Source organism: Xyrauchen texanus, chromosome 7 (genome assembly GCF_025860055.1).
Source record: "Xyrauchen texanus isolate HMW12.3.18 chromosome 7, RBS_HiC_50CHRs, whole genome shotgun sequence".
Taxonomy (NCBI): domain Eukaryota; kingdom Metazoa; phylum Chordata; class Actinopteri; order Cypriniformes; family Catostomidae; genus Xyrauchen; species Xyrauchen texanus.
This window is the reverse complement of record NC_068282.1, coordinates 31,553,136-31,578,441: the sequence shown is the minus strand read 5'-3', so window position 1 is coordinate 31,578,441 and position 25,306 is coordinate 31,553,136. Positions and strand designations below refer to the sequence as shown.

The 25,306-nt window shown below is 40.6% G+C and overlaps 1 protein-coding gene across 2 annotated transcripts; it reads right to left on the bottom strand.

Moving 5' to 3' along the window:
- Positions 1–423: 423 nt before the first annotated feature.
- cfap52 (cilia and flagella associated protein 52) lies at positions 424–22,307 on the bottom strand. 2 transcript variants are annotated; one of them, XM_052129544.1, is made up of 15 exons: positions 21,870–22,307; positions 21,496–21,585; positions 17,367–17,566; positions 9,122–9,258; positions 8,783–8,911; positions 8,384–8,483; positions 8,171–8,287; positions 7,794–7,894; positions 7,459–7,629; positions 6,045–6,193; positions 5,547–5,692; positions 4,121–4,272; positions 3,712–3,814; positions 920–1,031; positions 424–609 (listed from the first exon to the last, which is right to left on the bottom strand). In XM_052129544.1, the coding sequence occupies exons 1-15, from the start codon at positions 22,273–22,275 to the stop codon at positions 434–436; spliced, it is 2,289 nt and encodes a 762-aa protein (XP_051985504.1). In that variant the 5' UTR covers positions 22,276–22,307; the 3' UTR covers positions 424–433. The 2 variants fall into 2 exon arrangements, with proteins under 2 accessions (XP_051985504.1, XP_051985505.1); XM_052129545.1 differs by lacking the exons at positions 21,496–21,585; positions 21,870–22,307 and adding an exon at positions 17,785–18,415.
- Between the last annotated feature and the right edge of the window lie 2,999 nt (positions 22,308–25,306).

The window sequence follows — 25,306 nt, the reverse complement described above, 5'->3', positions numbered from 1 at the left end:
TTAGTTCACGTTTGTTGTCAGGGTTTTGGGATTCCATGGTTGAAAACTAAACTGCTTTTGGGTTCATCACTCCTACATCATCTTCATCGTCATTGCCAGCAACATCATTACAGATAGTAAAATAATGTATTATATAATATGCTACAGCAGATTATAGAGCAAAATTACTTTCTCATTTTATGTCCTGTATAGTAAATGTAATCCGAATGGCCATACATCATGTATGCATTGCTCTTGCTGTAAATAAGATGTGTAACAGCAATATAATTATGTTTATACATTTTTATGTCTTGAATCTTTAGCCAATGTCAGGCATAAGTTTTGTATTAAACTAAAAGAAAAAAAAAACACAGAAATCTGAAAATGTCTCTTTAACAGAGATCCAAATGCAATGCAGTGTTCAAGAACTGTGTCAGATGATCTGTTTAGGATTCTATGAGGTTTGTGGATATTTCCATTTTAGGACAGCTCCATCGGCACTGGTGCTGACAATATATTTGCTGTTGGGACAAATCCTCACATTTGTGATGCTGCCACTGTGGCCGATACCGACGTGGGTCACTTCACCATCAGAGTAGAGCCAGAGCTTCAATAGTTTATCATCTCCACCTGAAAGAGGAGTTACAGTAGATATTTAGTAGATATTTAGCTGTGAGCTCATTTTGCCAAGAAACACAAATTAAACTGCAGAATCAATCTGTGATCAATTTAATTTAGAGTGTTTAATTTAGATCTGGTGAGCTGACATTTATCCAACTGTTTCGTAATTAACTATTTGTTACTGTTTAGGCCTGTAAATACTTCTGAAACTGATTATATTGTGCCACATGTTGTTACTGTTATATCCACCATATGACAGAATTTAAAAAGTAGGAGTAAAAATAACCATGTATGTGAAAAAATACTAAGAGGTAACTACCAGTCACAAAATATTTTCCATCCTCAGAAATGTGCATGCCATTTATAGCCCCAGACAAGGAGCCCTCAAGTTCTCTGATTGCAGAACCATCATACACCTCCCAGTAGCCAATCTGTAAAACAATTTGCAAAGTTTGCATGTAAGAATCTGCTTATGCCTTAGTCTAGTCTAGATGTTCATTCTAATGGAGAAAACAATCAAGTTAAGTTAAAGGTTATTGTAGAAAGCACAAGCCAAAAATAATTTGTATTATGTAAAGGCACTGTTAACTTCAAACAGGTGTGATGTCATTTAGAACAAAATCTGGCCAAAACGTCTCAAGTCCCCATTCACTCATGTGCCATCAGCAGCAAAAGCCATTCACACATCTGCCTCAAGTAAGATATGCATATCATCATTATTTTGTCTTTATTCTACATATGAACACTTTCATACACTCATCTTTGCAATAGTATCAATGTCATCATAAATTACAATAACAGTGTAACCAACGCATATTATGGCCGTGTATAGCAAGTTAGCGCATTAGCGTCATAAATTCAAAATGTAAACATAAAGTCATTGTTTACATGTTTTAATGTCACATTACATGTAACGTCCTCTTATTTAAATGTACTTCTAAACACCTTCAACGTTGGTGTGGTGGATGTCTAAATGTTCACAAATAGTGCTCGGTTGTTTCGAACTTCTTTTTACCCCTGAACAAAGAACAAAGAAGAACTCCTCCAGAAGTATTTCGGGGAGTATAGAGGTAATGTGTTTTCTATTTTGAAAAAGTTGATGCTACCATTCATCCAGCTACATAGCCAAAATAAGATTAAAACAAATATCCATTAAGACAAATTACAAATCTAATAGAAGTGAAGAGGGAGAGAGTGAGACAAATAAAAGACAGACAAACAAGGAATTTGATTTCCAAAAGACAAAGTCATTTCTAACCATGTATTACAAGATGCACTCAGATCAAAAGCAAACAGCTATATGTGATGTAATCTAAACAGAAAAATAAAGATGTAATTTGTTATTGTAAGGATTACCCTGGTGACCACCAAGGGTCACTCTGCATGTGTCTAGTGTCTTGGTTCTTGATTTGTTTTTTCCATTCATGGCTGTAGTGGTTTGTTCTGTTCATATGATTTTGGTTTCTTGTATTTATTTTTCTGAATTTTAATTAAAAGCCTGCATTTAGATCCAGTCCCACTCTTCTCTCGTTCCTGCAAACATTACAGTTATAGTGAGACTTGAGAAAACGTCAATGGCTCTAAGCCATCAGTGATGTTTGTCTGGAGCTGTTGCATCTGTAACTGATATTTGTATAAAACAGATATTACATAAATGTAAATTCTGAGAACAACTGATTGCATTTCAGCAGTAATGGGGATTTTCACTGTTGTAGTATGGGTTTCCTTTTTTGATAATTGGATTAATAATTTTATAAGAAATAGTTTAAATCAAAAAGCTTTTTATTCATCAAAACATGCCAACTGAATGTATCAAGCCTCTTACTTCAGACACAGGCTGTGAATTCAACAATGCAATTTTGAAAAACAAAACAAAAGAACTTTCATGAAGCTTTATGACAGAACAATACTTGCAAGTTTAAAATATTTTCAGTAGGCACTGAGCACTATTGGAACAGCAGACAGAGAAGGTCTGGTATGCTTCAACAGGATGGCTCTATTCCAGCAGGCTTTGCGCCAGCACTGGGTATCCAGCATGACCCCAACATTGTGTCCTCTCAAAAGCTGTACCTACTGTGCTGGATTTGGCTACTTTTCTTGACAACAATCGATTCACATTTGTTTGGCTACAGTATGGGGTATTATTAATTACCACCAGTACACTGACTTAGATTATAATGAAATAAACTGAACAAATGTATTCTTCATTTGCACCAAATATTCAAGTGAAATGTTTTACTCCCTCTGGACCATTTTCATCTCATTTCACAATTAGCACCAATTTTTACATTAAATTATTGTACTTGTATAAAATGTGAACCGTATACAATTTCAGACTGAACTGAGCAAATTACAAAACACTCTTATTTCCAAAGCTGAGAGAGTGTATGTTTTCAAAACTATTGATGGTTGCCCTTTATTCCCTTGCATCTGTGTGATGAACGTATCACACAGACATGTTTATTACAGACCCGACCATACTTATTCTGGTACGCTATGGTCTTTCACTGGATACTGATGCTGTGCCATAAGACTAGCAGATGGCCAATGTTGGCATAGAGTAGAATGAGCGGATCATACTACATCCACAGGAGACTGGGAGAGCTTTCTGTCAGCTTGTTCCTGTGTTTTTCCCCTGTTTTTTTCTTGCTACCCTCTCACCTAGCCAACTCTCTCTCTGGCTCTAGCTCTCAAATACACACACACACACACACACACACACACACACACACACACACACACACACACACACACACACGTTGTGTTTCCATGTTTTATGAGGACTTTCCATAGACATAATGGTTTTTATTCTGTACAAACTATATATTCTATCCCTAAACCTAACCCTACCCCTAAACCCAACTCTCACAGAAAACTTTCTGCATTTTTACATTTTCAAAAAGCATAATTCAGTATGATTTATAAGCTGTTTTCCTCATGGGGACCAACAAAATGTCCCCACAAGGTCAAAAATTTCGGGTTTTACTATCCTTATGGGGACATTTGTTCCCCACAAAGTGATAAATACAAGCGCTCTCACACACACACACACACACACACACACACACACACACACACACACACACACACACACCAGTCTAGATGTAGTACCTTTCTATCAGTGCCACTAGTGATGATCTGGTATTCTTCAGGGTGGTAGCATACAACACTGAACAGGGTGTTGGCCAAGACCATGTGATTCCTCACAAACCTCCTGGATGAGAAATGAGAAGAACAGATATGGTCACAAGCCACATCAAATAGAATATCTCTTCTCACAGCTAAACAGCACTTTAACTTAACTTTTAACATACTGTTTAACAAGCTTGTGCTTATCAGAATAACAAGTTATTTTGCTTGTCATGTTGGGAAAAGCTTTAGCCCATAAGAAAAAAAGAATAAAACAAGCCTGGGGTGAGTTCAAACCTGATGATTTCCTTATGTCTGTCTGAGCAGTGTTGTTTTTTTTCAGTGTGTCTACATTAAACTTCTACTGTATGATCTTACTCTTTAAACTTACACCAGGTCCCAGATGATGCAGGCTCCATCAGAACTGGCTGTCACACACTCCTTGTCATTACTCTTGATCTTAATGCAGTTAACGGTGGCTTTATGCTCCTTCATGGTCTCAATGAGTCGATAAGAGTTCTGGAATATCTCCCAAAGCCTCACCTTCATTACAAATAGATGTCAAAGAATACATTTATTCTATAAAACGAGTGTTCACTTTTTACAGATAAATAACTACTAGAAAGGAATCAATGAAGTATTCACACATTAATACTGCTGATCACAATGTTAAAATAACAGTGTGAAGGATTCCAACAAAGTCTTTCTAGCAAGTCAATCCACTGATGGCAATCTTTGGAATGCTCTCGGGAAGCCATTTACAGACATGAAAGTTCAGCTCCTATCTACTTGAATGGGGGAACACCGAAGTCTCAAAAACGGTTGGTCAAGATTATGATCAAAGAACATATTTCAAATCAGCAGTAAAATCTGACAACACTGGAATCATAAATTGTGCTTCTTACCTCAGATTACACTTTCAAAAAACAATTTGGTTGGCTTACATTGCTAATGCACATGCGCATTCTCGAGTTGATTGACAGTCGATGTCTGTATCTAAAAGGTGATTGGCTCTTTTACCTGTAAGGCTTTAGGATTCCTTTCTACATCCATTGCACATTCCAATTTATCCCATTTTAAAAGAAGTGGCTCGTCTCTGCAAAATAGTCTCTGATACCATAAAACATACAGTATAACTGACCATTTTCTCAGGCAACTGATTTCCTCCAGCAAGTTCTTGCATCCCTCATATCACTTAAAGGTGCACGTAGTAATTTTTTCCTCATTAAAAAAGTTTAACTCGTAAAGACATGAATTGTAATTTTTCAATATAGGAAATCATGACCACTCACATTAAAATTAAGACTCCAATCATATTAGTAACCTTTTGTTTTAATCTACCCGGAGAGGGTCCACACATGGAGGCTGCCATGTTAGAATTACATGACAAGCCGAATACTACTTGCTAAATCTCAGTAACTGTCCTGTTATTTGACACTTTTACTGTGACTGTGAATACTAAATTTCTACAATGTCATCTGAAACTGAAAACTATTTATTTAAAATTATGCTGCATCCAAGCCGCTAGGTGTCAGTGTAAATCCAAGATGACACAAAGACAAAAGTTACTGAGTGCACCTTTAACGGCCTCTTTCTTTTCCATAAAAATAATTTCAACACAATATTTAATGTCTATCGATTTATTTGCATTGTAAGTAGCTGTGTAATAAGCAGGAGGATGTACAATCAGCTGTTTATTATTATAAAAGAAACCCCAAGGTTTATTTTGCGATAATGACTGGCTGAAATTGCATTATCCCTTACTTAATCCTAGACAAGAAATTTTAATTGTGAGATTTGTCTCTGACATGCTGTACCTGTCCTTCTCCCCCTCCACTGACGATCCTCTTGCAGTCATTGGTTGCTGCTATGGCAGTCACTCCCATACTGTGGGCATTATGAATTATCAGCCTCAGTTTCCCACTTTCAGGGGTGAAAACCCGAATCTTCCCATCATTCCAAGCTGATAAAAAGGTATACAAGAAAGAAAACTATTTGAGCTGCTATAGAATTGTATTCAACTCCTCAGTCAAGCAAGCAAACGGGTAAACTAAATCAATTCATAATTGTTTTCATCCATTGTACAAGCTGTCAAGTGTATCTTTAACCAGGTTATTATATAAACAAAAGGTTATTGGCTTTTTAAAAAAGGAAAAAGACCTGTAATATGTGCCATCTCAGCTTCCAATAGGAATGTCAATAGAAATATGTCACAGAAAACGACATTTGTCAAACCATTTCATGGGGTCACAATTTTGCAGATTGTGACATTAATCATGCATAAACAGATTAACAGATTATTCTGTGAGACTGACCACTGAAGATGCTCCTGCCATCTTGCATGAAGCCCAGAGCATTGCAGGTTATGTTAGGCACCATGATACGCAGAAGCTCCTTGGAGGACTCAGCATGCCACACCCTGATATCATTCTGTGAACAGGTGGCAAAAAGCTCTGAAGTCCCACTGTTAAGAATGAGAGAAAGTTAATGTGAGAGTGTTTGCACAAATAGATGTAGGGTCTATACTTCGTCTTAAAGGAATAGTTCACCCAAAAATGAAAATTCACTCACCCTCCTACATACCAGATGTTTACAACACAATCTTATGAGAATTTGGTGAGAGTTGGTGAAATCGTATGAATTTGTACGAATTCTAGACGTGAAAATACCTGGATGTGTAATGCAGAAGAAAGGGAAAGTTCTGCGTGACATTCATTGTGTACATGTTTATTAATTGTATGCCCTAACCCAAACCTCATAAGTAAACCTAACTGTAGAGTCTATAAGGATTATTTGTAGCATAAAGAGTATGTTTTGTATGACAGAAGAAAGTAATTGTTGCATTTTAGACAAGGGAGATTCAAATGAATGGCTTTTGCAAAAGTCGTACGAATTTGTATGACCCAACTCATATGATTTTATTCTATATAGTCAACTCATACTAATCTGTATGATTTCTCAGTGAGATTGTGTTGGATGTGTTTGACTTTATACTGCAGAACACAAACAAAGATTTTTAAAGGAATATCTCAGTTCTGTAGGTCCATACAATGCAAGTTAATAGTGACCAAAATTTTTAACCTCCAAAAAAAAGCACATAAAGGCTGCATTAGGGTGACAAAGACTCCAGTGATTAAATCCATGTCTTCTGAAGTGATTCAGTCATTTTTGGGTATGAACAGACCAAAATATATCTCCTTTTCTCTATGAATCTTGACATCAGCAGTCTCCTAGCACCATCTAGCTCTCTGTACATGTGTCAAGGACTAGGAACTGTAATCGAGCTTGAAATCTTGATCACGCCTAGAGACTGTAATGGCACGCTGTACAGTGAAAAGGATTAACATTTTGGTCTGTTCTCACCCAAAATAGATTAGATCACTTTGGAAAATATGGATTAAACCACTGGAGTCATTTGAGTTACTTTTACACTGCCTGTGTACTTTATGGAGCTTTAAAATTTTGGTCACCATTCACTTGCATTATATTGATCTACAGAGCTGAGATATTCTTCTAAAAATCTTTGTTTGTGTTCAGAAGAAGAAAGAAAGTCATACACATCTGGGATGGCATGAGGGTGAGTAAATGATGAGATCATTTTCATTTTTGGGTGAACTATTCCTTTAAGCCTGCAATGCAGAGTTTATGTCTCCCTCTAGTGGCAGAAGAGCGGAGCTCACACAGCATGTTACACTGTATTTATTCACAACATTTTACTGTATCACTCACAAAGGAAAGGCCACATCTTTTACAGCACTGTTATGATTGGTGGCAATGAGCTCTGGTTTGAAGTCAGTGTAGCCAAAACTGTAGATCTGTGCTGACTCTGTTCCGATAAGGAATTGTTGCCCCTCTCCGCGCAGGGTTACTGAGGTCACCCCTCCTTCCAACTGGACACTCCTATGCCAAATAATTAGTTATCCATAAATAGTGGCAGTTAAATAAAAGGAAGGAGGAAAGAAGTACAACTACAATAAAAGAAAAATGGGAACACAAAAGTACAAAAAAAAAGAAAAAGAAAGTAAAAGGTAGAATGAGAAGAAGAAAGGATGGTTTTTACACACTTAATAGTTTTGAAATTTCCTCCTGAGCACATTGTTAACATGCCATCTCCTGATCCGACTAAAATATCACCAGTGTTCAGAACTTTCAGAGTGTTCACTCCCTGCAAGAATGAGACAAACTGCTTGGTGAAATGAGATTGAATCCAAAGGATCTGTTAACTACGTAAACTTGTTTGACCTGTCTCATTTTACTCATATTTCTTGCATTGTACTGTCCAACACAAACAACTCAATGAAGGAAACATGTCTAAGAAAAATACAAAAATTTCAGTGCATAATTTGAGAACTATGCATTTAAATATACCAGTTTATTTCGATCACAAATTGCATCCACAGGCTACTGTATACAGCTATTAAATAATAGTTGAATAAATCACCTTGCTAAATTTTTGTTTAACAGGACCACAGCTGTTGAGCAACCTAGTCTTTAGGTTCACTTTCAGAATATCCCCACTAGTTGTTCCACAGTAGAAATAAATATCATCCTTTGGGATCTGCACACCAGGGGAAAAGAAAAACCACATAATGTATTTGGTGACGTTCTATAATCTTTCCATGGTATAAGCAAGTAAAAATGAGTGAACTCTAACCTCAATACATTTGACAATTCTCTTGAGCTGCCCTGTCTGACATTCTGTGGCTCGGATCTTCCTGTTGGCCAAATCAAGCTCCCACACACGTAGATTTCCACTTTAAGATACACCATGACAACACCAATTCAATACTTGTAGAAAGCAATAAGCACTTTATTCCACACCTACAACTATTTGTAGAATATTTAATATAAAAAACAACTGATTTCTAACTGTATAATGCATCAAAACAACAATTTATACGTTTAAAAAAAAAAAAACGAAATAATAATTAGTGACTAAGTGTGCTTAATTATACTACGAAAGTTATGTTTTTGATCGAGATGGGGGAAAAAAATATTATAAGCAGTTGTCATATTGTCCTGTTGAAAAAAGGAACCAAAGAGTTGGAGTTACTTTCCAGCGGAGACAAAGATTTCATCACTGAGGTTGGTGTACTCGATGGTGAGGCAGTGACCAGCACTCTGTGCTGAAGCAGGACTGCCACAGATTGCCTCTTTACTTTTGATGTTCCACACCACAATACTAAAAGCATAAGGTAAACATGCATATGCTTAGAAATGACTGTGTATATGGCAAAATAAAGTTAGTATAATGTGATTTTCGTCCATTGAACGGTATGGCATTGTAAAATTGTATTAATCACACCATGCTTAGAAATTAGAGGGAAGAAACAACAACAGTCCTAAAATATAAAATCAAAAATTTTATCCCAGATCAGTGTGAAAATTTTACCTTGCATCATCTTGACCACCCAGAGTTACTAGATACTTTTCATTTGGGGAGAAGCTGAGATCTTCAACTTTAGCTTTATGGAGCACGAGACGGGTATAAATCTCCAGCTTCTCATAGTCCCAGATAATAACATCAGCCTGTGGTGAAAAAGGGTCATCTCATTTGACTTTTCATTACACATAAGGATGTTGTGCTAAGGGATAACTGTTCTACTTCAGTAAAAATAAGCATCTACTGAATGTTATTAAAGGAATAGTTCACCCCAAAATGCAAATAATCTCATCATTTACTCACCCACATGCCGTGTTTGACATTATTTCTTCTGCTAAACACAAATGAAGATTCTTAGAAATAATATCTCAGTTCTGTAGGTCCTTACGCCCGTTTCACACATACTCCGTTTGCAGTGCGTATGCAGTGCGTATTTTTTTCCGTACCCATGTTAACAGGTTAGAGCTTTCAAACTGCACGCGGATGCAGTCCGTCAATCCGTTCCAGTTGCGGTGCGTATACAGCAGTGCAGCGATCGTTTCTGCACCGAGTCTATTTTTGCTGTGCTGCACCACACTGAATTAAAGTGGCAGCATTCACATTAAAATAGACATAGATTGACAAGTAACTGTAATAATTTCATCATATACGCATAATTACAGTTAATGTGTTCTACAGTTACTAAATTACAGGGTCAAGAAAAACAAAAAAGTATGATTATAGTCCCAAAAGTTGCAAAATGCCATCATATATGATTTTTTGACCCTAAAAAAAGACAGAGTGAACCCAAATGTGTCTCATTCTTCTCCTTCTTAGCAACAGATATAGCGCGATAGCTTTTCTTCTGTCAACAACTCGAACTACATGTAAAACAAAGAATCACAATGATTAAAATTTATTTTCATACTGTTTCAATGTCTTAAACAATGTCAAAGTTACTTACACATTTTTGATTTTGTGGCACACAGAAACTGCGGATCAGTAGCGCACTGCAAACGCAGCATATGTGAAAGCACTATAGCGCGTGCTGCTCCTGTACCGTATACGCACCGCAATACGCACCGTATATGCACTGCACACAGAGTATGTGTGAAACGGGCGTTAGAATGCAAGTTAAAGGAATGTTCCAGCTTCAATACAAGTTAAGCATAATCGACAGCATTTGTGGCATAAAGTTGATCACCACAAAATTAATTTCGACTCATTGCTCCTTTTCTTTAAAAAAAAGGTTAGAGGTTAGAGTAAGGCCATTACAATGGGAGTGAACGGGGACAATAAAAGCGAATGTGGCAAATTTATGGAGGATTTAAACACAGAAACGTGAAGCTTCTAAATGTATAAAAGCACTTGCATTAATGTTTCTGTTAAAACTTGTGTATTATTTGAGCAGTAAAGTTGTTTAAATTGTCAGTTCCCTTTCGAGAGGTCTCTCCTATTGCGTAAGTAGCTTACGCTATGGGAAAACTCCGTTTCTCGAGAAATATTGAAGTCTTTATGTAAAACGCATTGCAGCTGCACAGCAGACATTGGCTGTGCTGCGGCAACTTGCTCGAACCAATGACGGGGTGACTCTGAACGCGCGACCAATGAGCGCGCTTCGCGCCCGCACGCTCAGAGCCCGCCAAGATGGCCGTGGCTAAGGCTATATATTAGGCGCCCCATCATGAGAGTTCTTTAGATTTAATCTCCTTCAGCAAAGACCTTCTCTTCGCTGGATCCTCCGGATTATTGGAGTCTTTTCGCCCGCTGTCAACAAGCCTACAGCAGGACTGCTACGAGGACGCCTTCAAAGCCTTCTGCTATGCCATCCGGCGCGCATCACCTTGATATCCTTTTACTAAAAGCAATAACTTTGCAAGTGTTCGCCTCTGCGACGCTTTTTGTCCTTTAGTAAAAGAGCAAATTCGAGGCATTGTTTCAAATGGCTTCGACCTGCGCCTCGTGCAGAGGCCCTCTTCCTGACGGGGACCGTCACATTCTCTGCGCTCGCTGCCTGGGACCTGACCATGCAGAAGCTGCTCTCACTCGAGGCGGATGCCCCGAATGTGACTCCCTGGGCCTCACCGAGCTGCGCGCTCGCTTTGCCACCTTCGCCGCGAACGAGCCTGCTACCACCGTGCTGCCATCCCCTCTGTTCGAGCCGCGCAAGAAAAAGCGGCGCTCACGGAGGCCGCCAGAGCACACAGACTTCAGTGACGTCACACCGGGCCAGTCCCCGCGTGCTTCACCACCACCCGAGGACTCCCTGCCGCCAGTTCAATTCACGCAGGCAGACCAGCACCCCTCCAGAGCAGTGGGTCTCGTCTCGTTCGGCACGTCAGGGGACGACGGTGAAAAGGATGACAGCCTTTCCATTAACGCTGCATCCGACGACTGGCCGGGCTCGGCCTTCGACCCCGCGCCGTCGACATTAGCGGACACGAGCAGGGGCACCAGCATGGACTCAGAGATCATCCGCATCCTGTCTAAAGCCGTGGAAGACCTCGAGCTCGACTGGTCTTCTCCGGAAGAACCCGCCCACAGCCGGCTGGACGAGTGGTTCCTGCAAGGGCGCCGCAGGCCCCTCGACAGAGACCCTCCCCTTTCTTCCCCGAAGTTCACAAAGAACTCACAAAGTCGTGGAAAGCCCCGCACTCTGCTCGCCTGAAGCCTTCTTTCTCTTCCTCGCTCACCTCGGTGGAGGCTATGGCCAACCATCTGTGCCCACCCTCCACCGCTCCTCTCGCCGGTCGCGCATATGCCGCCGCCGGCCAAGCTGCGTCAGCGCTTCATTCCATGGCTGTTCTGCAGGTCTATCAGGCCAAACTTCTCCACACCATGGACGAGTCTGGACCTGAACCTGAGGCTTTCAAGGACCTGCGCAGCGCCACTGATGTAGCCCTGCGAGCCACAAAAGCCACCGCCCAATCCATCGGCTGGGCCATGGCTAACCTGACTGTCCTTGAGCGCCATCTGTGGCTGACGCTAACAGAAATGAAGGACGCGGATAAGGCGCCATTCCTTGACGCGCCTATCGCCCCAAGCGGCCTGTTCGGACCGGCGGTAAGAGAGTTCGCTGAACGCTTCACTGAAGCCCAGAAGAATTCGCAGGCTATGCGTCACTTCCTGCCCAAGCGCTCCAGCTCGTCACAGAGCCGCCAGAGACCGCCTCAGCTGCAGCAGCGAGCCAGGGCGGCGCCTCCCGTCTCCCAGCCCAGACCTGAAACGGACGCTCGACGCCGCTCGCGTTCCGCTAACCGAAAGCAGCCGCCTGAGCGACGGGGACCTCGACCCAAGATCGTGCTGAACCCGGAGCCTCGTAAGTCTTCCTAGCCATAGGAAGAAAGAGAGAGAGTGCGTGTCTCGCAAAAGCCGGACCACTCTCTCCAAAACATGTAAAACATTACCCAGTCCCCTTACAAGCGGCTGGAAATGTCTGTACAGCAGTCAATGGGTCAGTCACAGAACTCGCTCACCTGCAATCAAACGCCGTTTTAACGGCAACACACAGAAATCACAAAAAGAGTCATTTTCTGCCTGTGTCACTAAGGGGTCTCGTGTCCACACTAAAGTGCGCATTCCCACATATCAATACTGTCCAAACAGTGCCGAATACTTCCCCAGCTCAAGCTGGACGCCCCATAAATGTGGATCATGTGCCTATTGTCATGTATGCACCACTACACACAAGCACTGTTCCCACAGTTATAAACACTTCCCCAGTAAAAGCGGGAAATACTGTAAAGGTAGCGCGCGTGCCTGCTGTCATGCATGCACCCCTACACACAAACACTGTATGCATGCCCAAAAACCCCCCGCCGCGAGCGGGAGGCTTCATGAAAATGGCGCGTGTGCCTACTACGGTATATGCACCCCCACCCATAAGCGCTGCCCATACAGTTTCAAACAGTTCTCTGGCTCATGCCGCGAGCATCACAGATGCGACACGCAAGCCAAGAAACTCCCCGCTAAGAACGGGAAGCTTTATGAAAGTTTTACAATTACAATGTATGCACCCCCACCCAAAAACACTGTCTATACAGTTTCAAACATTTCTCCAGCTCATGCTGCGAGCATTACGGAGATAGCGCGCGTGCCTGTAATCTCACACGCACCCCTGCACTCGGCACTCAACAAAGCTGCTCAGCGCGCTCCCGCGCCTCTGAGAGCTGTAAGCTCAGTGTTAGCACAAGGCAATTCGCCGGCAGGGCACTGCGACACGCCCCCAGCCAGCATTCAGCCCATATCTGTGCGAGCAAAAGCCTGGGAAAAAATCCCTGACATGCCGAAATGGGTTTTGAACATAATAAAACACGGTTTCTCGCTTCAATTCGCTCGCAGACCACCCCGCTTTTCAGCGGGGGTCGAGACGAAAGTGAGGAAAGATGTTTCACATGTTCTACGCACCGAGGTGCTCAAACTGATAGAGAAGAGCGCTATAGAAACTGTTCCTCCCTCTATGAGCGAGGCGGGTTTTTACAGCCACTACTTTCTCGTCCCGAAAAAGGACGGTGGCCTCCGCCCAACCTCGATCTCAGACATATGAACAAAGCTTTAAAGATTCGCCCGTTCAGAATGTTAACGACCAAACATATCCTCGCGCAAGTTCGCCCCGGGGATTGGTTTCTATCAGTGGATTTGAAAGACGCTTACTTTCACATTCCGATAGCGCCTCATCACAGGCCATTTCTGAGATTCGCTTTCGAGGGACAGTCATACCAGTACACAGTACTACCATTCGGCCTATCATTGGCCCCCCGTACATTCACGAAATGTATGAATGCAGCACTTTCCCCCCTGAGACAGCGGGGAGTGCGAATACTGAATTACCTCGACGATTGGCTAATCCAAGCACAATCAGAGAGTCAGTTAACGACGCACAGATCTTGGATTATCAGCCATCTAGAATGTCTGGGTCTGAGAATCAATTTTTCAAAGAGCGTGCTATCCCCCAGCCAGAATATCTCTTTTCTGGGAATAGTGCTAGACTCAGTGCAGATGACGGCGCGCCTCTCATCAGAGCGCGCGCTCGCTATTCGGCGCCTTGCAACCTTTCAAAGGATACTCAGTCTCATGGCCTCGGCATTAGCTGTACTCCAGCTAGGATTGTTGCACATGCGTCCTCTCCAACGCTGGCTCAAGAGCCGTGTCCCCACTCACGCGTGGCACTTGGGCCACTTTTTAATCAGAGCGAATCATGGCTGTATAAAAGCCCTGACGCCCTGGAAGGCCGTCGACTGGTATCAAACCGGCGTGAGTCTGGGCGTGAACACACGGAGAAAATGATCACGACAGATGCCTCCAAAATAGGATGGGGGGCCCTTTACGAGGGCAGGCCTGTCTCCGGTTTTTGGTCAAACCCGGAAAAGCGCCTACATATAAACTGTCTGGAAATGAAAGCGGTCGCCTTGGCTCTCAGAGCCCTGCTTCCGTACCTGAAAAACGAACACGTACTGGTCCGAACAGACAACATGATGGTAGTATCGTATAAAAATCGGCAGGGTGGACTCAGGTCGAGCTCCCTGCACTCTATGGCCAGGGAGCTCATCTTATGGTCACAGCACAACCTGCGCTCGCTGAGAGCAGCGCATGTGCCAGGCATCCTGAACCAGGGCGCGGACATGCTGTCCAGAGACAAATTTCTCCCAGGAGAATGATCTCTCCATCCCCTGACGGTTCAGTGGTTATGGCAAACCTTTGGCGAAGCAGAGGTCGACCTCTTCGCCTCCAGGGAAAATGCGCACTGCCCTCTTTTCTTCTCAAAGAGCACGGACGCGCTCGCCCAAGTCTGGCCGAGCCGCCCCTTGTATGCTTTTCCCCCGATCGCGATGCTACCTCAGGTCATCAGTCGGATCAGGGAGGTGAAATGTGCAGTGCTCCTGGTAGCCCCACTCTGGAAGAACCAGACGTGGTTTCCAGAACTGATGCAGATGATGCAATCTGCCCCATGGCCAATTCCGTTGAGGCTGGACCTACTCAGGCAGGCCAACGGGATGATTCTTCATCCCCGCCCCGATCTGTGGGCCCTTCATTCATGGCCCCTCAACGGGTTCCAGAGAACCTCCCCAGCGGAGTGTTGAGAACCATCACTGAGGAGCGAGCGCACTCTACGAGGCGCTTATATGCCCAAAAGTGGAAAGTGTTCAGTGACTGGTGTGATACCAAGAGCTTGAACCCCAAATCGTGCGAGATACCAAGCGTACTCGCCTTTTTGCAAGAGCTGCTGGAGGCGGGCCGCACACCCTCCACGCTCAAAGTCTACGTGGCTGCCATAGCGGCGTCACACAATCCTGATAAAGGACGCTCATTAGGGAAAAACGACTTAATCATTCATTTCCTAAGAGGCGCTAGGAGGATGAACCCTCCTCGACCCCCCTCGGTACCGATCTGGGACCTGGCCACGGTCCTGGACGCACTCAAGTGTGCCCCGTTCGAACCTCTCCGAACCGTGCACCTTAAACAGCTCTCGCTCAAAACTGCGCTCTTGCTGGCACTCGCCTCAGTCAAGAGAGTGGGCGACCTGCACGCGCTGTCATCAAGCGCTGCTTGCCTGGAATTTGGACCTAATGACTGCAGAGTTGTCCTTAGGCCAAGCACGTCTTCAGCAGACGAAAGCGACGCTAATTTACTCTGCCCGGTCAGGGTGCTCAGAGTATACTTGGAACGTTCTGCCCCGTTCAGACAGATGGAACAATTATTCGTATGCTTTGGCGGCCGCACTAAAGGTCTCGCAGTTTCAAAGCCACGAATATCGCGCTGGATAGTAGATGCTATAGCGCTGGCTTATGGGCCACCTTGGGGCAAAGGCGCTCTGTATTATCCCATTATATAGCTCGCCGTTGGCCGGCTCGTTGAATAATCACTTTGCTTTAAGGCTCAGGCATCAGCCTCTGGCTTTATAGAGCGAAGTCAGCACGTACGGCGTTTTGCATGGTGTTCCCATAGCGTAAGCTACTTACGCAATAGGAGAGACCTCTCGAAAGGGAACGACTCGGTTACTAACGTAACCTCGGTTCCCTGAGAGGAGGGAACGAGTATTGCGTAAGCTGCCGTGCTTGTGCTTGGTCAGTCGCTTCAGTCGATTGAACCTAAAGAACTCTCATGACGGGGCGCCTAATATATAGCCTTAGCCATGCCCATCTTGGCGGGCTCTGAGCGCGTGGCGCTGGCGCTCATTGGTCGCGCGTTCAGAGTCGCCCCGTCATTGGTTCGAGCAAGTTGCCGCAGCACAGCCAATGACCAAGCTGCCTCGCTCATTGCTGTCTGCTGTGCAGCTGCAATGCATTTTAAATAAAGACTTCAATATTTCTCGAGAAACTGAGTTTTCCCATAGCGTAAGCTACTTACGCAATACTCGTTCCCTCCTCTCAGGGAACCGAGGTTACGTTAGTAACCGAGTCGTTTTACAGTCCTTTTAGGGTTTTTTGTCATCATGGTAACGAAGTTGTGATACTGGCTATAACTTTACACAGAAAAGGTTTATTTGGGATATTATCACACTAAACTCATGTTTACACACATATCCTTTATGTCTTGTGGCAATACTTTTGAAAAAGTTTGTATTTTAATGTAAAAAAAACTGGCCCCCATTAACTTCCTTTGTAAGCGCCTCATTGGAACCTAGATTTTTGTTTTTTTTAAAGAAAAGGCGGAACTAGTCAAAATGTATTTTTGTGGTAAAATGCTTAACTTAATTTGTATTGAACCCGGAACATTCCTTTCAAGGTGGCCTTCTTTGAAGGTTCAAAAAGCACATAAAGGCAGCATAAAAGTAATCCTTATGACTCCAGTGGTTAAATCCATATATTCCGAACCGATATGAACAATATTTAAACAGATCAATATTTAAGTCCTTTTTTTATTATGCATTTTCACTTTCATATTCTTCTTTTGTTTTTGGTGATGAGAATTTATAGTACAAAAGGACTTAAATATTTATGTTTCTCACCCACACCTATCATATCACTTTTGAAGATATGGATTTAACCACTGGCGTGGTGTCGATTACCTTTAAGCTGCATTTAATGTGCTTTTTGGACTTCGAAGGACTGGCCACTATTTAATTGGCATTGTATGGATTTTCTCTGCTTCAGAGACAAAATATTCTACTATAAATCTTTATTTGTGTTCAGCAGAAGCAAGAAAGTCATCTAGGATGGCATGAGGGTGAGTAAATGATGAGAGAAATGTCATTTTTAGGTGAAACATAACTTTAAAAGGCACTCACACACAATATTGAATGAACACTTTCCCGCTTTTTACTGAAACAGCTCACCTTAAAGCCCATGAAAGTGACCTGTCCAGATGCAATGTAGCGTCCACTTTTGGACACAGCAATACAAGAGACATTGTTTGTGTGGCCATGAAGGAAAGCTTGCTTTCCACTTATCAGACTCCTAATTATAACAGTGCAGCCCAGAGGGTAAATTAGATGCTCTCTGTCTGGATGCACTTTGAGTCCAGAAAACACAAGCCCTGTATAAACAGTGTAAATCTTTGGTAAAGAACAAGTCTGCAGTTGAATTACTTTCATGTCAGCAAATACTGTGACTAGCTAGTTTAGGTTAAAGATGAGATCAAGTCACTGATCTATATATATACAACATCCATCATCTCGATCATATCGTTATATATATAGATCAGTGGATCAAGTACGTTGACAACAACAATGGCGGGTTTACAGTGTGCCTTACCATTAAAGCCAATAACAGCCTCCAACTCAAGTTGTGGGACTTCGTGCGTGTCTTCTGCCATTGTGATACACGTCTGTAGAGTGAAATGTGTGTCGGAAATGCTTATGGTTTTCGGGAGTCAAACAATCGTATCAAGGCAACGGAGGGGTTTTGTGTTTTGTTTCGTTGCTTAGCAGCGCTGAAGAGTCAAATCATTCACCGAATCGATTCACTTGATCTGTTCGTTTAAATGAATTGGTTCTTGAAAAAATAAGCAATTAATTTGCACCGCTCACTTTGCCTCGTCACATTTATCACATCACTCTTTTCCCAGGAGGTCTGTCGTGACATTTTTTGTTTCCTGTTTATTGTCTAATTCATTTTATAGAATCGTTTGGCATACTCCTAAACAACAGTAGTCTCCCTAATAGTTACAAACGTAAAATGTCGTACCTTTCACTAACCACACATTATAGGCCTATTTGTGTCCATTTTTATTTAAAATTTAATGATTCAGCAATCATAATTTACAGTTTTTTTTTTTTAATTATTATTATTTAATCCAATCGGAATAAATTATAAAACTAAATTTGTCTGAAAACACACAGCAAAAATGGACCACTGGACTACAAATACAGAAATATTTAGAGTTCAGGAGCATCAAACCTTTAGATGAGCACATACAAAGTCCTCAGACATGTGAGCACGCACGCACGCACGCACACACACAATTTGTGTTGAGCGCCCTTTTGTGCATCGTCTTTCAATCAGGGGCGTGTCTAGAGCATTTTCAGTGGGGAGTGGGGGTGGGGTGGGGCATGCTGGGGCACTGCCTCCAAATGGGGTGGCCGCCAGTGACCAAAAAAAAAGCGAAATTCTACAGTATATTACGTAAATCCTATTGATTTTATTACTTGAATAAAGTTACTTGTAAACAAATGTAGTAATAAAGCACATTTTTGATTAATTTAGTTTTTTGTCATCCCTGTATATATCCATTAAGTTAAATTTAAGAGCCCCCAGTGTTTATTATTTTTAGTGTTTTCATAAAACTAACAAGTTTATAAAATATAAGCAATTTTAATAATGAGCAATTTTAAAACCCCAGAAGCAGAAACGATGTCAACTATTTTCTTTTAATTAGTTTGGCCATTACAATATACAGTAGTTTTATTCACAATCTCTTTCAAATAATAATAATTAAAAATTAAAATTCCCCCCACTGTAATAATTCAAATGGTTGGGCCAAAACATCATAGTGTTTCATTCAACATTTCTTTCAGATTCATTTACAAAAAAGCTGAGTAACACAGAGTTAAAGTTTTAGCACTGTAACAGTTCAAATGAAAACACCACAGTTTAAAAATAAAATATGGAACCATTACATTGTGCTCTGCTAATATATTAAAGAACAGTCTTTAGTTTAGAAACAATAAAAACAGTAGCAGAAAGACAGGAAAACAGTCGAAAAAGAAAGAAGGCAGACCTCAACTAAAACAGGATTCTTCTGTTTCAGTGGTGACTGGCAAGCTCACCATTATTATTTATAATGGTTGCAGAGTTATTATCTATATTGATTAAAAATAATGGTATTGAAGGTATTTCAGTGTTGGATAGACATGTACTTATAAGTCAGTTTGCTGACGATACAACATTGTTTCTAAAGAATGAATATCAAATTCCATGAGCTTTACATTCTATTAACCAGTTTTCTAACGCTTCGGGGCTACATTTAAACCTAAACAAATGTGTAATGTTAACACTGCATGAGTTTCCTTTGCAGTCATTATCTAATATACAAATTAAAAGGGAAGTTAAATATTTGGGGATTATTATTTCTAAAGATAAAGATGTTATGGATAAAAATGTGTTGAATAACATAGATAAATGTAAGTTCATATTGAATAGATGGCTGCAGAGGGATCTTACAATTTTTGGAAGGGTTCTTTTATCTAAAATGGATAGTTTGTCCAGACTCATCTATCCAGCCTTCTCCTTGCCCATATCGACACGAATGATTAAATTAATAACTAAGGTGAATTTTAAATTTATTTGGAGAAATAAGTGTCAGTACATTAAAAAGGAGGACATGATTAAAAAATATGAAGACGGTGGGGTGAATGCTATCGATTTTGACATTATGAATGGTGTTTTGAAATTGAAATGGTTAAAATCCTTCATTCAAAATAGCCACTCCTTTTGGTTTATTGTTCCCAATGCTATCTTTAACAAACTGGGGGGAATACACTTTCTGTTATGTTGTGACTTTGAGTGCACCTCGTTACCAGTTAAACTTTCATCCTTCCATCAGCAAGTGCTGCTCTATTGGAAACTATTGTTCAAACATAACTTCACTCCTCACAACACTCCAGTTTGGAATAGTAGATATATAAAATTTGGCAGAAAATCTGTATATCTTGAAGAATGGATATCTAAAGGGATTTGGGCTATTGCCCATTTCTTGGATGATAATGGAAATTTGTTACTGTATAGAGAGTTTTGTGAGATATTCCAAGTACAGAGTACCGTTAATATTTGTAATAGAATGATTAGAGCTATACCAATTGCGTTAAGATTAATAGTTAAAGAAGACATGTTGTACTCCAAAATCTCCCCAGTACTGAGACAGCTCTCCTTAGAAGGTTATGATTTTTGTGATAAAAAATTTACAAATAGAGTCATTAGAATTTTTTTTTTACAGGCTTATTACCTAAACCCAATTAGATGGGAATACGTGCTTAAAGATTTTGATAAGGTTGAAATAAAAAAAATTAAGAAAAATTATTTGTCTTTTCCTCTCCCTCCTAAAGCTAAGGAGGTGAACTTCAAAATTTTAAATGAGATTTATCCTACTAAAGAATTGTTAAGATTGAAATTTTATTTTGATGTGAATAATTGTGTTTTTTGTGAAACAAATATTGAAAATCTAGAGCATGTCTTCTTTGATTGTGATCTGGTGCCTCTTTTGGAGTGAGGTGCAGAATTGGTTAAGGTCTAAAAATTTATAGTATTAATTTCTTGTTATGTTTTGGAAAGTTTTTCATTCATAAATGCAGATGGTTTAAATCTAAACCCAACTTTAATCACTGGAAGAATGAGGTTAAACTCTTGTGCAAATCTTTAAAATTTGTTAAAAATCAGAAAGCCCTTAAACTGATTTCTCTTTTGGATACGTTTAAATTAATTAAAAAAGTCCCTTTTTATTTATTTTAGTTTTTTTTTTCTATTTAATTATTGGTTTGTTCATGTGTTTTCTGTTCTTTGTACTAGCTATGCTCAACCTATGGCTGAACAATTGAGGTTATATTCAGAGATTTGTTGATGTACCTTGTTTGTTTGTGTTGTTGAAGGATAATAAAAATAAAAAAAAAAAGTATGTCGAAACAATTTACGGCAATTGCAGACAGTAGTTATTTGAGAAAATTTTTATGTATATTTTGATAAGTCACTTGTGATTTGTAAACCCTGGTTGCCCCGGCCTTTCTGTGTGGAGTTTGCATGTTCTCCCCGTGTCTGCGTGGGTTCTCTCCGGGTACTCCGGCTTCCTCCCACCATCCAAAAGACATGCAGGCTAGGTTAATTGGTGTCTCCAAAAAAATTGCCCTAGGTGTGGATGTGGAGGTGAGTGTGAGTGTATGTCTGTCTATGTGTGGCCCTGCGATGGACTTGAGAGGATCTTCTGATAACGTACAGCTGCCTCTGGGTCAATTTTTTCCCAGTTTACATACTGACCATATTTCATGCCAGAACAGGAGCTTATCTGCCAGTTATTCACTTCAGAAATGGTCATCATGGGTAGACCCTTTAAACTTCCTTTACTTCCTGTTAAAGTGGTGAAATGTCTTTCAGAATTTTCTCTGATATTAGGCTATTGTTAATGCTATCTTTGACATTTGAAAGATGCAACTTTCTTAGAGATTAAAATAACTTAATGGGTTTTCTCATTTTTTTAAATGTTTTATAACTAATGTTTACAAACATGAAGAAAATAACATATTAAATATGACACAGGTTATACCATCCTATTGAACTGTATATACTTCCTTATGATTCTATTTCTTTATAGCATCATTTTTTTAAATGTTCAAAAGACTTAACTTACGAACCTGTAAGATCTTTGCTGGGTCTTTTGCTTGAATTTGCTTTAGGTCTTTTGATTGGTGGCTTTTTAGTGGTTCTAAACCCACCAGTGTTTCGTTTCCCATCCTCATTGAGATTGAGTGATCTCGCTCTTGGTCTCATAGCATTACACCTGCTAAAATGCCCAATTCCTACATCATCTGTGTCAACAGCATAGAAGGATCTTGAACGTGGTCTAATGTGGCTCCTATCCTTATCAGTCACTCCAGTTGAGTGATTTGCCTCCTCAGAGCTGTAAAGAGATTGAGAACGGAGTCTGCCACAGTTTGTCTGGTCAATGAACTGTGCATTGCTGCAATCATCCACATTCCTGACATTCAACTTTGTGAAGCCAAAAAGGGAACATGCCGCATTTGAGGTAACTTGGATCATTGCTCCACCAGTTCACATCACAGAGCATTTGAAAGTTACGTTTACAGTAGGTTTGTTGTTATCTGTGTGATTGCCCTGAGACACAGTTTTGTTTATGTTGATGAGATTGTTGATATTAGGTTACCTGCCCAGATTCTTGTGGTAGGCTACTACTGTGTACACAGTGGAAAATTTCAGACAGTCTCTGTTATCTTCTGTCTTTAGCAACTGCTTGGGAATACAAGAACATTTGTCATTATAGCAAAGACATAAATTATATCTGAAAAAAGTGAATATAATACAACATAACAAGTAATGTAATTTTTTGGAATATATATTTTAAAGTTAAAGATTTCAAAGTTATAATGATTAGGTTTATAAATGAATACAAATAGAAAAGAAAACCAAACTTATATTAACTAAAACAGTGTTGGGTTATTGTGTTCATACAAATTGAATATGCATCCCTTTAAATGTTGTCACAGTGTTTTTCCAGACATATATTTTTGTGTTCCAGTAGCCAAAAGCTACTCATGTCCATCATTTTACAAAAGATTAATTGCATTTAGATGTAAGACAGGAACGTATGGCAAACATATTGCACCAGATTGTTTAGATATATAAAAATGGCTATGTGTTTGGTCCCACAACTCAGAGTGTGTCTTCTTCAAATGTGACACAGAATGTTTATACCAGACACATTTTTAGGAGTGCATTTTCCAGGAAATTCTAAAAGTCAATGTTATTTTCACTACACTGTTATTTATTCAAACACACATATGTTTGGGTGTGAAACAAAAGTCAGGTTTGAAATGTGAGCTAATATCATTCAGTCAGATGCTAAACCTGTTCTTTTTGCTAGAATGTTAAATGTTAACACACTTAATATATCCATAATAAAAGTGTGATTGCACTCAGTGAAAGTCAACACTAATCTACGTCAATCAAAATGTAGGCCATTAGTATCACTATAAAATCAATAAATGTCTATATTTATAATATGAATATAAAGAAAAACAATCCACCAGTCAAACTGAACTTTTTTTCAGATACAATGCCTTGCAAATGTATTCAGACAGTGTATCTTTTACAGTGGGTCTGTTCCAAAACTTAGTGAACTGCCGTGATGCCTCCTGCCTATATCTGCATTCTATCTCAGCATCCTAACTGAAATTGAGCCTCATAAGTGATCGATCTGGTGCTCCTAATACGGAGCTCAATGGAGACTTAGCTCACAATTGATTTCATGAGAGAAACAGCTCTGAGCATAAATATACATAGCACACACCTATTATGCTTAACATAGTCAGTTTTCTATTATATCAAAGTATTATGTATCTGTACATTTCAGTATTGAATGGAATATAATTCTAAAGCATTTATGATAAAAATGTTTCTTGCTTCGTCCACCATCTTGGATTTTTTCCCATTAAGTTCATTACAGTGCCTTCTGGGATCGCCTACATGGGGAAGGATACATATGATGATACCTTAGAATTTGGCCAAAAAGTGGTATCTTAGAAGACATCAGAATTCAGGTACCCAAGTAACCACGGACTAAAAGTAAAAATGAATTTTTTTTTAATTTCGATTCATCCTGAGCTGAAATTTCTGATATTCCTTCTTTTCCAAATGGTAACCGGTTAGAACTAAATAAAACAACAGTTCCCTTAAGAGTCAGTCACTTCAATGCTGCATCAGTAGCTGACACTATAGGAAGCTCCTCCCAGGAATGACAATCTTTTAAACCCTTTAGAATCACGCCAATCTGGATTGGCCGATAGCACTTGGCGATCTGGTCCTCATTCGTGCATCATCTCAGCCATATAAACTGGAGCACAGCGTCATTTCATCTGATTTTTTCTTTTCAGCACCACGATTACATCTCTTCTGCTCTGGAAATCTGACTTATCACCTCTGCATTTGGTTTCACACCCATTTACAACAAGTGGGTATCTGTTCTTCTCCCTGTTGTGCTCTGACTAACAGCATATACTTTGAACACTTCCATGTTTCATGAAAGATGTGGTATTGGAAAGGGTTGCTCAACCTGCGGTCTGTGTGGGTCCTAGAGATGGGGACACTATACTGCAAAATGCACCATCTTTCTGATGAGATGTTAAACTGAGGTCCTGACTCTCTGTGGTCATTAAAAATCCAAGGGCATTTCCGTAAAGAGTAGGAGTATAATCCTGGTGTCCTGGCTAAAATCCCCCCCACTGGCCCTTATCTATCATGGCCTCCTAATAATATCCATCCCTGAATTAGCTACATCACTCTACTCTCCTCTCCACCAATAGCTTGTGTGTGGTGGGTGTTACTATGGCTGCCGTCACATCCTCCAGGTGGATGCTGCACAATGGTGGTGGTTGAGGAGATTTCCCCTATACTCTGTAAAAGAAAAGCCTAGAAAAGCTCTATATAAATGTAGGGAATTATTATTATTATTTACAAAATGTGTCAATGCGGTGCTTGCTCTGCTTAAGCTGAGCGCTGTCCGTGTATGGAAATACCTTGATGATTGTTTGCTTTTAGCTGAATCCGAGGAACAATCATGCAATCACAGGGATCTGCTGCTTACACATTTGGAGCATTCAGGCCTCAAAGTCAATTGGGCATTTAGCGTGTTGATGCCTAGTTGCCAAGTATCCATCTTGGAAATTAATCTAGACTGGATGACCATGTTGGTGCATCTGAATGATAAACAAAGTCAATTTATCCTCTGGTGTATGACAAGCTTCAAGCTGGTGGTAGCCTTGCTGCCATGACGGTTCACATGCGGCAACACAGTCGCTTACTATTGGCTATTGGCTCCTATTGAGCGAGGCTCATATCCTATCAATATGTGCAACGCATATCCCCAGCCACCTGAACTGCGGAGCGTACTTGATCTTGCCTCAGGGAGTCAGGTCGGGGGAATTGAGACTGCATCATCAGATAGTTCGGAAGATTTGGAAGTATTCTGAGAAGTCGAGGTGGACATGTTTGCATATTACAGGCCAGGGCCAATGAGGTGACTGTAAAGTGGTGGCTGTTTGCTGACTGGTGTTCT

What these genes read in the sequence shown, in the direction of transcription:
- cfap52 (XM_052129544.1), bottom strand. Translation starts at nt 22,275, where the DNA reads ATGATCCAAGTTACCTCAAATGCGGCATGTTCCCTTTTTGGCTTCACA. An exon ending in ATCTTTGTCTCCGCTGGAAA is followed by an intron (nt 8,484 to 8,782) that starts GTAACTCCAACT and finishes TGTATCTTAAAG; the next exon opens with TGGAAATCTACGTGTGTGGG. An exon ending in TGCATCATCTGGGACCTGGT is followed by an intron (nt 3,815 to 4,120) that starts GTAAGTTTAAAG and finishes TTTCTCATCCAG; the next exon opens with GAGGTTTGTGAGGAATCACA.